We start from the raw sequence: 13,954 nt of genomic DNA on the forward strand, positions 1-13,954 counted from the left end.
TGAGTAAGCTTTCAAATGCACTATGTTACTTAAAGTCTTATATTTATTTCTTTTTTTAAATCCATAAGGAGGGACATTGGAACAATTATTATTCAAATAAGTACGGAAGAAGTATATCTGAGATAAACACTTAACTAAAAACGTAAGATAGCATCGTGATCAGAGAAAATTTAAGATAGATAGCAGAATGTTACCGATTTTCACAACTACATAATACAACTGGTCTTGCCCTGTGTTACATGAAGTAAACAATCAATACGGAAATTGATATTTTATTTTGTTATGGTATGACACATTTTATACAGGATAATAACATGTTGGCGGGTGACAATTTGCCCAGTACTGTTCTTGTTGTTTTACCCAGGCGGCATCATAACATTTCCTTGGAAGACAGCATACTCCAGTCACTGGCCGATAACATGTTAAACCTGTCAAGTATTTGTTGCAATTAGCATTTCATAGAGTTGTCTGTATTATTTCACTATTTTACTCACGGCTGTGAGTCAAATAAAAATGGCATTTCCGCAGATGATAGATTGTATATGACGATAAATGACGAGATTATTTTCAAAATTACATTCTGTTTTTTTTTTTTTTTTTTTTTATTGTGTATGTATCATTGAAAACATGTATGTGGTTTGTTTTTAATTACAGTTTTAACTTTTAATATTCTTGCTATTAACCATAACTTTATATTGTATGATACAACATCAATCACGAAATGATAAATAATCCCACTCAGTAATTATTTTACATTCGTATGAAAAAAGCGTGTAACATCCACTGTTTTGACTCACAATCTGTACTGATAAAAAAAATATTGGAGGACCTACGAAACGTATGACCTTATTGGAGTCATTATTTTGTTTCGTTGTAATGTTTTTATCATATCTTTGTAATTTTTTTTTCTAACTACAAGCCAATTTAAAATCTATTTTGATAGCAGTGCTAAAATTTTAAACAAAACACAAATTGAAAATAAATCACAAATCCGAGACTTGAATTATCTTACTGTGAAATCTATAGATAAGAGCAAAGCAAAAATCTTGGATTCGGTTTATTATTTTTTATATAGTCAAAAAGGTTTTGCAATATTTTTTTTTATTTTTAATTTTACACTTTTGATTGTCTTACGTGTTTTGAACGTTGTTCAGCTAATATGAAAATATAAATTTTACATGCATTGTTGTCGCTAATTACAAAACCAGGTTTAATCCACCATTTTCTACATAAGGAAATGCCTGTACCAAGTCAGGAATATGACAGTCGTTTTCCATTCGTTTGATGTGTTTGAGTTTTTGATTTTGCCATTTGATAAGGGACTTTCTTTTTTTGAATTTTCCTTGGAGTTCGGTATTTTTGTTATTTTACTTTTTCATGGTGCGTATATTAAAAAAAACATAACTAACCTAAATTGCAACCACAAGAAGAATCGCAAATATCCCCCTTCTTTCCAATTACACTTGAGCAAGTTCCACTGAGTGGTAAACCTACAGAAGGTAAAAATGGATAATTTTGATATATATTAGTATCATCTGTATGGTACAATGTATATAACATATATAAACATCAAAATTTTAAACTTCAAACTAAATATATTTTACGAAATACCCAGCTGATTACGATTATCATTATAACGCAGAATTTAAACATCCATGTCTTCGTGAGCATTATGATTTAGAGTATTTAAGTAGAAAAAGAGAATACATAACATAATTGATTAGTAAAACAGTCGAATGTATTTATCAACTGATAAGGTTGGGTTACATATACAGTATATGTGCATTATTGAGGAAAATATAATTTATTTATACGAGCTTAAGAAACGTATCTCCTGTTTAACAGCGAATACAAATTTTTGCTTATTTTCAGACAGTGTATGCATATTGTTGTTATACTGTAGTTAAACATTGACACTTATATAGTCATATTTCTTTTTAATTACAAGTTGTTCAGTTTAGAAATCGACATTGCATAGACGCGGACTGCGAAGACAGCACTGTGACTTAATCAGTTATTTGAATGCTACTCTTGACAGAAGCAGGAAACCAGGAGACTATACAAAATGTACACATGTATACTATACTTTTATCGTTTCGGTCAGGCTTTACAGCTGTATTTGTATAGTTAAACGGTCGATTGCAAGATAAACTTCACCAATGAGGCATTTATAATGAATAAAGTTATCTAGAATTGAATCTTCAAAATAAAACTGTAAAAAGGCTGCAAAACTAAGTTCACTTGGAATTCCTTAGACAGCTAATGTCAAAATTTATAAAAAAAAAATAGTTCCATGTAAAACGAGGATAATTGTTAAGTATGCTCTTCAACTTAATTTGGCCTTTTAACCTTTTTGATTCGAGCGTCACTGATGAGTCTCTTGTTGACGAAACGCGCGTATAAAGGGATAATTCTGGTTTTTTTTAGGAGTTTCATTTTAATGGTAACACGTTAAGCTAAATGTAATCAAGACCTTCTGTCGAGGTATTTGTTTAAGTATATTAAATCATGGTAGATATCTTTCTTTTATATATAATAAAAATAAAATAAATGATTTGTTTTGTATTCTGAAATTTTATTTTCAAATCAGTTAGAAATTTCGCTTTTTGGAGTTTCATGATTTACAATTATGGAAGTGCATTATTCATTGATTACATACCAAGTCCACCAAAGTCTTCGTCGTGAGTAAGTGTTTTACCGTTAGCATCTCTACAGCAGGGTGTGGTTGTGGTACACTGATAAGAGTAGGTACATAGGGTATTTCTTTTTAACCGAAAACTAGTACACAACACAAAACATACTGCACTCTACAAAGATTAGGGTTAATTACAAAAATAATCTAAACATTTTATACTATATATTAATATGACGGAATGTAAAACTTTGATATTTTAAACTTTTGTATTGTCTTGGAGTTTATGAGTATTTAATGAATATTTAAAACCGAATATAAAGGAAATTAGTTGTTTACATAGACGTATGTACGTGCAGTTGGTCTAGATTTGCACATATAAAGCCAAACAGATGAAAAGAACGGCGGACATGTTACTTGCAAAGTTTCAAGTTATTAAGACCAAAAATTATTATATCTCAAAAACCAGGACACGGACTTTACATTTTTTTCTGCTTTTTAAGTTTCTTTATTCATATTCTATCAATTTATTTCAGTCTGTTAAAACCCTTGTTATTTTGAAAGAGAGGAGCGAACATCCTTAAGTCTTGTTTGGGTCCTTTTCCTTGAAATTGTTATGAACATTCTGCAATGTTTACTAAAATAAAAATGTGTTACCTGGCAGTGTTACCTTTGATTTTCATAAAGTCTTACTTTATTTTTTTCTTAGACATTTGATGTAATTGTTTCCTTTTCGTGGATTTCATATTTCAGGGATTAAACACAGATTGTGCGCAACTATTACAATTTACAGTTAAACCTATAATAAGCTGTAACTCATGGGAAGTAATAAAAGTGACTGCTCAAGAGAGGTGACCTTCAAAATGCAGTTCCGTTAAAAATTCCGACATCGCACGTGGCATGGATCGGGGGCAAATTGTTTTAGTGTTTTAATTCGTAGAGTTACAAGTGAGAGGTTTAGCTAGCTATAAAACCAGGTTCAATCCACCATTTTCTACATAAGAAAATGCCTGTACCAAGTCAGGAATATGACAGTTGTTATCCATTCGTTTGATGTGTTTGAAAATTTGATTTTGCCATTTGATTAGGGACTTTCCGTTTTGAATTTTCATAGGAGTTCAGTATTTTTGTGATTTTACTTTAAAGTTTTAGCATTCTTACAATCAGGCAAGTAAAAATGATGGATTCCGACGCACTAAATTTGAAGAAAAACATTCAAACTAGTAAATATTCGAGAATAAATAAGTCGATGATATGGTTTACAATAGAAACAGAAAGCAGTGGAACACGAGAAATTTACGAATTTATCTCGTTGCAAACGGGTTCCAATTCTCATTATGACCTCGATACTGAACACATTTATGTTTCGTCATGATTAAATTTTTACTGATAAAAAAAATGAAAATGACCGTTGTTAAAAGTAGAAATGACGATTTCGTGCTGCAAAAATTAGGTAACCGCTGGATAGAGTTAACTTATATAGAGAAAACATTTTTGGTGGTTTAAGGTTGACCGTTAAAGGCAAGTGACTGCTACAACAACGTGACCGTTAAGGTAGGTTTGACTGTACAAGCTTGTAGAGGCTAAACGGGACTAAATCCCAATTAATTTGGAATATAGCATCTTATTGCCAATTATTTCCGGGTATTTCAGTAATACAGAACACTTTTTTCAAAATTTGTGTTTGTATGCCTTTTTAACATTCCCTCGTCGATTTAAAGCGGTTTTAACATACTGCGTTCGACATAGTTTATAGTAGTTACTTTTTATAAAAATTGTAATCAGGTAATAGAAGTAAAAATCAGTAAACCGAAAGAAATAGGAAGGATTGGCGACTAATCGTTATTCTCGAACATTCTTTTTTACACTCCGATTAAATTATAATTACTTGTGATTTGCTCTTTATACATAAGTTACATTCAGTTTGCAGCATTATGCAATTTTTTTTTTTACAGTCAATATGTCAAACTGAGCTTCAATTGTTTTACCCAAAGAAAGCTTTAACATTTTTAAATGTGAGTGGTATACAATATATTCTAATACAAAAATAATCAAAGCTAATTTAAATTGTATGCGCCGTTTAAAATTGTATTTCTCGTTAGTGGTGGTTAAAAGAGATTTCATTAACAAAATTTTCTAGTTGTATTATTAAGATGCATAGACAAAAATAACAGCCTTCTCACCAGTATAATGAAATTCTGCATTGTTTCAGAATAATATCCTTATTTTCAACTGCTGTACATTCAAATTCCACCACTCCTTATTGTCAGAAAACAAAACTTTACAAAAGTCCCTAGATAACTTCCTGATTAAACAACATATGTTTGGGCGACAGATGATAGTTGTTATTGCAGTATTGATTTGATGTAGTATTTTTACATGTAAGCATGTAGTTAAAAATGACAGCATAATTATTATATAATTACGTGTACTCGAATCTACAAGGTGTACTTTATTATTAAGTTGAGCTAAACTATTGGATGTGTAGACATTTCAGGGCTTGTTTCATTCTAAATATACATGAACGAAAGTAAAACTTAAAACTGAGGACAGTTAAGCTAAATCATCAGAACAACTGAAGCAATAAACCCCTTTAAAAAGTAAAGTCTTGGTTAAATGTGGCATGAGATCCGACACAACTTATGGCACTCTCTGTGATCTTAATACTACGAAATTACCTAAGCGGTTTTACTGACTTAATATAATTATATCTAACACTGTCGTACTTTCACATTAAAACAAGCCCTTTCGAAGGTAAACAAATGTGTTTCTCGCGCTGGACAAACCTCCTTAGTGTATGACCATTTGTAAAGATGAATTATAGTCATTTCGTACCCTAATTATTTCGTACCCCCCCCCCCCCCCCCCCCATTTCGTACCCTGGCAAAAACCATTTCGTACCCTGACCATTTCGTACCTTGACCATTTCGTACCTCATGGAATATTAACATGTATACCATTTCGTACCTCATTGAAGATTTGTATGTATACCATTTCGTACCTCATAGAAGATTTTTATGTATGCAATTTCGTACCTCATGGAAGATTTTTATGTATGCAATTTCGTACCTCATGGAAGATTTATATGTGTTTCATTTCTTGGTAAAAAAAAGTCTCATTGATGTGCGCCATTTCGTACCTTATGGCAGATTTATACGTATGCCATTTCGTACCTCATGGAAGATTTGTATGTTTACCCTTTCGTACCCAGTGTTCGTACCTCATGGAAGATATATATGTTTACCATTTCGTACCTCATGGAAGGTTTGTATGTATACCATTTCGTACCTCATGGAAGGTTTGTATGTATACCATTTCTTACCTCATGGAAGATTTATTTGTATGCAATTTCGTACCTCATGGAAGATTTATATGTATGCAATTTCGTACCTCATGAAAGATATATATATGTTTACCATTTCGTACCTCATGGAAGGTTTGTATGTATACCATTTCGTACCTCATGGAAGGTTTGTATGTATACCATTTCGTACCTCATGGAAGATTTATATGTATGCCATTTCGTACCTCATGAAAGATTTATATGTGTTTTATTTCTTTGTAAAAAAATGTCTAATTGATGTGCGCCATTTCGTTCCTTATGGAAGATTTATATGTATGACATTTCGTACCTCATGGAAGCTTTGTATGTATACCATTTCATACCTCATAGAAAATTTTTATGTATACCATTTCGTACCTCATGGAAGGTTAGTATGTATACCATTTCGTACCTCATGGAAGATTTATATATATGCCATTTCGTACCTCATGGAAGGTTTGTATGTATAACAATCCCTACCTGTCCCACATAGACGTAGCTGCCATTGTAAACAGCTATCACATTGTAGTGCTTCTTGTCTTGGACGAATTGTACTATTACAAAAGAGGGACGAAAGATACCAGAGGGACAGTCAAACTCATAGATCAAAAACAAAAGGACAACGTCATGGCCAAAAATAAAAAGACAAACAGACAAATAATAGTACAGATGACACAACATAGAAAACGAAAGACTAAGCAACATGAACCCCACCAAAAACTTGGGGTGATCTCAGGTGCTCCGGAAGGGTAAGCAGATCCTGCTCCACATGTGGCACCCGTCGTGTTGCTTATGTTATTACAAATCCGGTAAATAGTATAATTCGGTAGGTCACATTCGTGAAAAGGGAAGGGTATTGTAGATACGACATAAGGAACATATCCGATATCCTCTGTGAAACGGTTATTCCATAACGGTCAACCAACTCGTAATGGCGTCCATATAATTTACGAAGGGATGATTTCAACTTCACAATTTGGAACTCTTGGTTTAATAGCTTCCTTGTGAGCAGCAATCCTCTATCAAGGAAATCATGATAGGAAATACAAGCCCGGGAATATCGTATCAATTGGGAGATATATACTCCGTATGCAGGTGCTGCTGGAATGTTGCTACATAGAAATGGAAAGTTCACAATTGGGAAGCTGAAATCATCTCTTTTGTGGTAAAGTTTTGTTTTCAACCGACCCTCATTGTCAATTTATTGATGTAAGTCAAGATATGAGGCAGACTTAACTGTATCTGTAGTATCCTTTATCTCTAGTTCGATGGGATAGATTCGTTCAACGTAGTCTTTAAAAGTTTAGGTATTGGTAGAGATGCAAACAGTTTTTTTTTCTGTCAGACATTGGGGCCTACAGGGTAGTAGTTTTGCCAGACCCATCAAATTTTTGCTAGACCTATATTTTTACTCAAAAATAAAATGAGACGCTTTTGAATAATTAATTTTTATTTTGTTATATATAATTGTAATCTGTGATTCATATTCATAAACATTGTAGTTTATTCAATATATTAATACATAAATGATGACCCAAGAGTTATTCCTCACAGGAGTACTTTGACACAAGATAATCTAATTGTTCTTACGCCAATAATTGGCATAAGAACAATTAGATCAAAAACAAAGACAGTGGCAAGCTACATTTGTACGTCAAAACGAATAAATCTGTTCATACATTAACTAAAATGAAGAAAAAAACACTCTTAGAAAACTAAAATAATACTTGTTTTTGTTTAATTTTATAATTTACTTAAATTTAGTCATTACGACATTAGTTGTCCCTTAATAGAACTTTTGGTTTTCAGTGCTTTTCAACTACATAATTGATTTGGCCATCTATTGTTCCAACTGTTCATGCACCACTGATGTGTCATATGGAGACGAAACTCGTTTTTTATACTAACATTATGTTCTCGTTATGGCGACTTATTCGCGCCATGGACGCATGGTTTTCTGTCTGGACGCGCCATTGCATGAACCGTGCGTCCAAGGAACGCGTCTGATAACACTTGCTGAGTCTTGTAATCAACAGAATTATCCCTCAGCTATCAAAAAGAAGCTGAAAACATGCTTCTACTCAATATTTTTACCGGAAATTTACTTTTGTTTTCATTGCTATGTGTAATGATAATTCCCGAGAAATACGAAAAATAATTATGATCACATGACTTGCGCTAATTGGATAAACGCAAAGAAGATCGAAATATGTTTACATCAGCACATTTTCCTATTACCGGCAATAAATGTGTCATTAGAACTTTCGGTTTTCAATGCCTTTCAACTACATTATTAATTTGAATGCCAAGGTTACAAGAACCAACAAAAATTTCAATTTTGACGGCCCCAAACAGTAAAAATATTTGCCGGTCATTGGGTCTGACACAAAGACGTCATTTGCCGGACCCTCTAAAATTCTGCCCCCCCCCCCCCCCCCAGGTCCGACAGGTCCGACGATTAGTTGCATCACTGCCCGGGCGGGTCACCGTCACTATCAACGATCTCACAGCCTTAATTACCTTAGTCACGTGTCGCCTGTCATGTTTGTTTTTGCATAGTTGCCGTTTCGGCTTGCACTTTTTATGGAAAACCATCTTCAGAAAAAGTTATCTATTGGTTGTCTGTAATTTCTCAAATTGAAAAAGCCATAGCAAGTTCACAAAAAGTGCAAACAAAAAAGTGTAATTAAAACTATTAAAGTTTCCAAGTGCTGCTTTATTAAACCAATCATCGGTCTTTATGAAATTTCTACGGCTGGATGCATAATTTAATTTCTTTTATTTTTTAAAAAACATTAAAATCATGACAACTTTTACAAATATATGATACGAAATAGTAAACATGTATTTAGTCCATGTTTACTATTTCATATCATATATTTGTAAAAGTTATCATGATTTTAATGTTTTTTGAAAAATAGCTGCATTTGCACCACATGGTACGAATGGATTTTATCGAGGGTACGAAATGGTAAATGTTGGGTACGAAATGGCAAATTTGGGTACGAAATGGCAGAGGTACGAAATAGATAAGGTACGAAATGACTTGCTTCCGTCAAGATTAGGTTAAAATAGTTTGAACTTTTGAAAAAAAATACGTAAATGAGGTCAAAATTCCTACAAAATAACATGAAGAACTAAAAACAGACAACTACTGTTTCTCGAGTCTAACCTTTATTAAAATAAGGAGATATGGTATGATTGCCACAGAGACATCTATCCACCAAAGTTAGGTGCAGTCGAAGAATTCTAATAAAAACTGTAGTTAATTGGCCCGGGAACACAGTTATTTTCGTTTAAACTGATAATAAAACAAACTAAAGTTTATTGTAGTCATGAATCATACACATCCCATTTATGCTTGTATTACATGCATTTCATACCCTACACAATGAAATGTAAATTTGGTTATCAATCTTAATGGATACAGCGTATTAAAACATCGCATATCAAGTCGGAAGCCAATCTTTGTACATGCCAACTTAAACGGGAAAATGATTTCTGTTGGATATAATTTAAACAACATATAATCGTGTTTCTTACAAAACGTGTTTCGTAAATAAAATTCCAGTACGTGAATAATATCCCAATATTAAACTGCTGTACATTCAGATCCACCACTGCTTATGGGCAGAAATCAATACTTCACAAAAGTCCCTTAATTTGAAAACTTCCTGATTAAACGACACTAGAACACACCCGCGAAATCGCGGGCATTTAAAGCTTAGTTGAAAGTATGTAAACTGTTGTAGGATGAATTTTTGTAAAAGATTTTATGTCTGGAGAATTTCAGAAAAGGTATCAAAAGTCGAAGGTACTTGGAGACAAGCCCTCTCCCTTTTTTCCAATGTCCGTTTTTTTTTCTGTTAAATTCCATTATTCAGTTCGCGTTTCTGTATACTCTGAACATATGTATATTATAAATAAAGTGTATTTGCTATTACCTATCAATTCCAATTTTCTTCACCACGGCGATCACTGCTATATTATATAGAGAAAATCTATATATTACAGTAGTAAAATCATAGTATACATGCAGATAAACGCGAAAGTAATTGTCCTGTCCCCAAGTACTTCCCAAAGTCGGTCTGATTACGGAACCAATATCCAGACGCCTTTATTTTCGTTTTTCTCCCAAAATAACCCAAACTGAATAATCATAAGAATGGATGACAAATGCGACTATGCATGGTACCTATAGGACACAGAGGCATGATGATAAATTTATTGTGGAAGGAAGAGAAGCGACACACAAAATGAGGTCTTCTCGTTTAATAGTATAGATATGTTTTAGCGACAGGTGATAGTTGTTATTGCGAATTGATTTGATGTAGTATTTGCATGAAGGCAAGTAATCAAAAATATAACAGCTTATTAAAATATCGCATATCAAGTAGGAAGCCACATTTTGTACTTGCCAAATTAAAGGGGGAAATGATAATTTAAACAACAGCTAATTTTGTTTTTTACAAAATTTGTTTCGTAAATAAACCTCTAGTACGTGATCTGCTTGTTTTTCGATGGACAATATACAACCGACTGATCGCATGAACTCCAAAATGATACCGTGTGTGTGAATTATTAATTTTGTATACAACTCGTCGAAAATTGGGTTATCAGTCAGAACCCTCCTGATCTTCAATTATCATGAAATGCGGTTAAGGGCTATACAATGAATCATTATAGATTCTTTCAAAGGAATTTTGTTAGTATTTGCATGAAACCAAGTAATTAAAAATACAACAGCTTATTAAAATATCGCATATCAAGTAGGAAGCCACATTTTGTACTTGCCAAATTAAAGGGGAAAATGATAATTTAAACAACAGCTAATTTTGTTTTTTACAAAATTTGTTTCGTAAATAAACCTCTAGTACGTGATCTGCTTGTATTTCGATGGACAATATACAACCGACTGATCGCATGAACTCCAAAAGGATACCGTGTGTGTGAATTATTAGTTTTGTATACAATTCGTCGAAAATTGGGTTATCAGTTAGAATCCTTCTGATCTTCAATTATCATGAAATGCGGTTAAGGGCTATACAATGAATCATTATAGATTCTTTCAAAGGAATTTTGTTTACGGAGCAGATCCTTTCAAATAAGTGGCACTATCAGTTTGTCAATATTTTGCAACATGTTAATATATTTCAAACATGCCAACCAAATGAAAAAAGCTAACGGATTGGCCTGAACACGAGTATTTTTTAGTATTGTTTAAATATTTTTTTTTTATAAGTAAGTTTAATTCTACACATTGAAGTTTGATGTTTACATCAAAAGAAACCCCAATAAGAGGAAAGAGTTAGCTCAATAGTGCTTAAACGAAATGAAAAATAAGAATTTATCTAAAGTGTTGTTTTCAAAGATTCATTTGCTTATGTTTTCTATTTCATTAATCAAATTAATCATCAATAATTTGTCTATATTTGTACATTCCAATAATAGAAAAGAGAGGAAGATTATACCAGAACATTTGAAATGTCTTATATCTGCACGAGATAGAGAGAGATAGATTTTCACTTTAAATTTCGATTTTCAATATTCTGTCCGCAGGATTTTGTTTAATATGTTATAGTTATTGAACAAGCAAATCGGTGTATGTCATTTAATCTGAATGGCTCAGGTGACCCTACTTCTGTTTTAATACACGACGCCATCAATTTACATGACAGTTTGGGAAATATGCGGACGATATTCAATCCATGGCTCCTGGTAAAGTTCTCTTGTATGTTAAAGAAAGGGGAAATTATGCCTTTAAGTAGTAAAAGATTGGTACCTTTGGTATTTTTATGTTCAGGCTTTTTCCTAAATTGTTACATTATTTGGAGAATTGCGTTTTAATGGCAGATCTTTATTTGTTTTTGTTAAATGTATTCACGATTTTTGTATAAACTCGTCACGATTTAGAACTTGACATACTTTGTAGACACCTGTTTCTTTTTGAAGACTATATGTTACCCTCTTGATGTTTTTATGTTGTTTTTGTCGTTTGATTGCTGTCATATTGACGTTTATACCACATCTCCTACAGTTTGAGTTCCGTTTGATTACTTTTAAATCAGTTTATGACAAATCATAACTGAAAGGGTTATTGATTATTGATTAATTGCTTTTCTTTCCCTCAAGCCATGAACATACTCAGCTGAGGAAGATTAATCGTTGAGAGATGTACCTAAATTAATAGTACATAGTTAACAGAAAAAAGTTTCACTTTTCGATCTTTAACTTCTCCCCTCCTCCCACAATATTCCAATTGTATTAAATTTAGACAGGTCACATCCAAACGAAGTCTGTTTTTTTTGCAACTATAATTTTTTTCCAGTTTTGGCACATACTTAAATATGAACCTCATTAAATTCGATCTCAAAATAGTCACTATTAAGGAATAAATATTAAAAAAAATCTAATTAAATTCCATTGAGCACAAAACTAATCCAAATCCGATTTCAATTATTTGGTGATTCTAAAATACGTTTTTTTTTTGGCAGAAATTACAATTATTTTTTTTTTATCTTGTATGACTTTGAAACACAAATTTAAGATTTACATTGTCCACAAAATATCATAAAATGTTCCCAGTTTAAGGAATACAAAACACGCTTTCTATATTTTTGTTTTGTTTACAAAGTTGTTAATTGATTAACTATGTCGTAATTGCTAGGTCAGTGGCGGATTCAGGGGGCGAACAGAGCGTACGCTTCCCCTTTGATTGGAAAATATATAATTTTTAGCATAAAATCATCAAATTTGTTTTATCCTACACTCGGCGTTGTTTCTTCATCTGTATAGCACATGCTAGTGAATTAATCTAAATTTCAATCAAATATATAGTAATATTTCTTTTTCATCACTTTTTTTTATTCTTAATATATATTTAAGAACATCAGTTGTTCGACCTGTTAGTCAAATGCGTTTTGTTTAAATATACCTATTCACTTTTTTGGTCTTTTGGAAAGTATTGTTTGTGCTGTATTTAGACCCCTCTACCAAGAAATTTGTTTTGCATGCACACGTATAAAAAATGCGGTTTGGGCTAGTATTATATTTGCCTTCGGGTTTATATGATCCGTTCATCCTATTTCGACTCTTCAAAATTCAAAAGTCTATCCTAAATTGAGGTAAATTATATGGCCTTCCAAGTACCGTTTCGATTCCTAACATCACTGAAGAGACATTAATTGTCGAAATCCGGATATGGTGTACAAATCTTTGCACCTCATGTTTGCGGTATACCATCTTTTCCGCGAGTTTATTGTTTTCTGTTTGGTATCAAATTAAGAATAAAGATCCATTTTGTTACATCTTGTGATCCGTTTATTTGGCAATCGCCAATGGCAGTCAGCCGTTGTTCGACCTGTTAGTCAAATGCGGTTTGTTTAAATATACCTTTTCACTTTGTTGGTCTTTTGGAAAATGTTGTTTGTGCTGTATTTAGACCCCTCTACCAAGAAATTTGTTTTGCATGCACACGTATAAAAATTGCGGTTTTTATCCAACGCAATCATAGGTTTGAACGTTGTTTTAAATTTAGACTTATATATATAAGCGTTGTCTATTTTTTTATATGACAAGCCCAGAGTAGCAATGACCTTTTGATGATCAATTCATTAAAAAAAAACTATGTCGACAGTGTTCAAGCATCATCACACACAGGTGTGTTTCATAAGACAGCTGATTGGATAAAAGTGATAGATTGCCACGCCTACATTAAACTGATATCCAATCAAATGCCTTCAGAAACCTGTCAATAAAAAAAAATGCAAACATGGATAAGTTAGAGATTTGATTTTGTATTCGATATTTGAAAAAAAAAGTTAGATCGCAGAGACATATAATACGTCTCTGTAGATAGTTTCTATTCGTACAACATTAAATTGCGAAGAACATGTCGTGTAACAACCCTCCCCTTTTCCCGTTTTCGCCTTCTTATTTTTACACTTTCTTTTTAAACGGAGAAATATAAAATATGACCGTACTGCAAGTTTCTGAATTTT

The 13,954-nt window shown here is 32.5% G+C and overlaps 1 protein-coding gene across 1 annotated transcript; it reads right to left on the reverse strand.

Moving 5' to 3' along the window:
• Positions 1-256: 256 nt before the first annotated feature.
• LOC127714991 (uncharacterized) lies at positions 257-4,972 on the reverse strand. Its single transcript, XM_052221033.1, has 4 exons — positions 4,816-4,972; positions 2,660-2,807; positions 1,410-1,490; positions 257-428 (listed from the first exon to the last, which is right to left on the reverse strand). The coding sequence occupies exons 1-4, from the start codon at positions 4,834-4,836 to the stop codon at positions 298-300; spliced, it is 381 nt and encodes a 126-aa protein (XP_052076993.1). The 5' UTR covers positions 4,837-4,972; the 3' UTR covers positions 257-297.
• Between the last annotated feature and the right edge of the window lie 8,982 nt (positions 4,973-13,954).

Source organism: Mytilus californianus, unplaced genomic scaffold (genome assembly GCF_021869535.1).
Source record: "Mytilus californianus isolate M0D057914Y unplaced genomic scaffold, xbMytCali1.0.p SCAF_9, whole genome shotgun sequence".
NCBI lineage: Eukaryota > Metazoa > Mollusca > Bivalvia > Mytilida > Mytilidae > Mytilus > Mytilus californianus.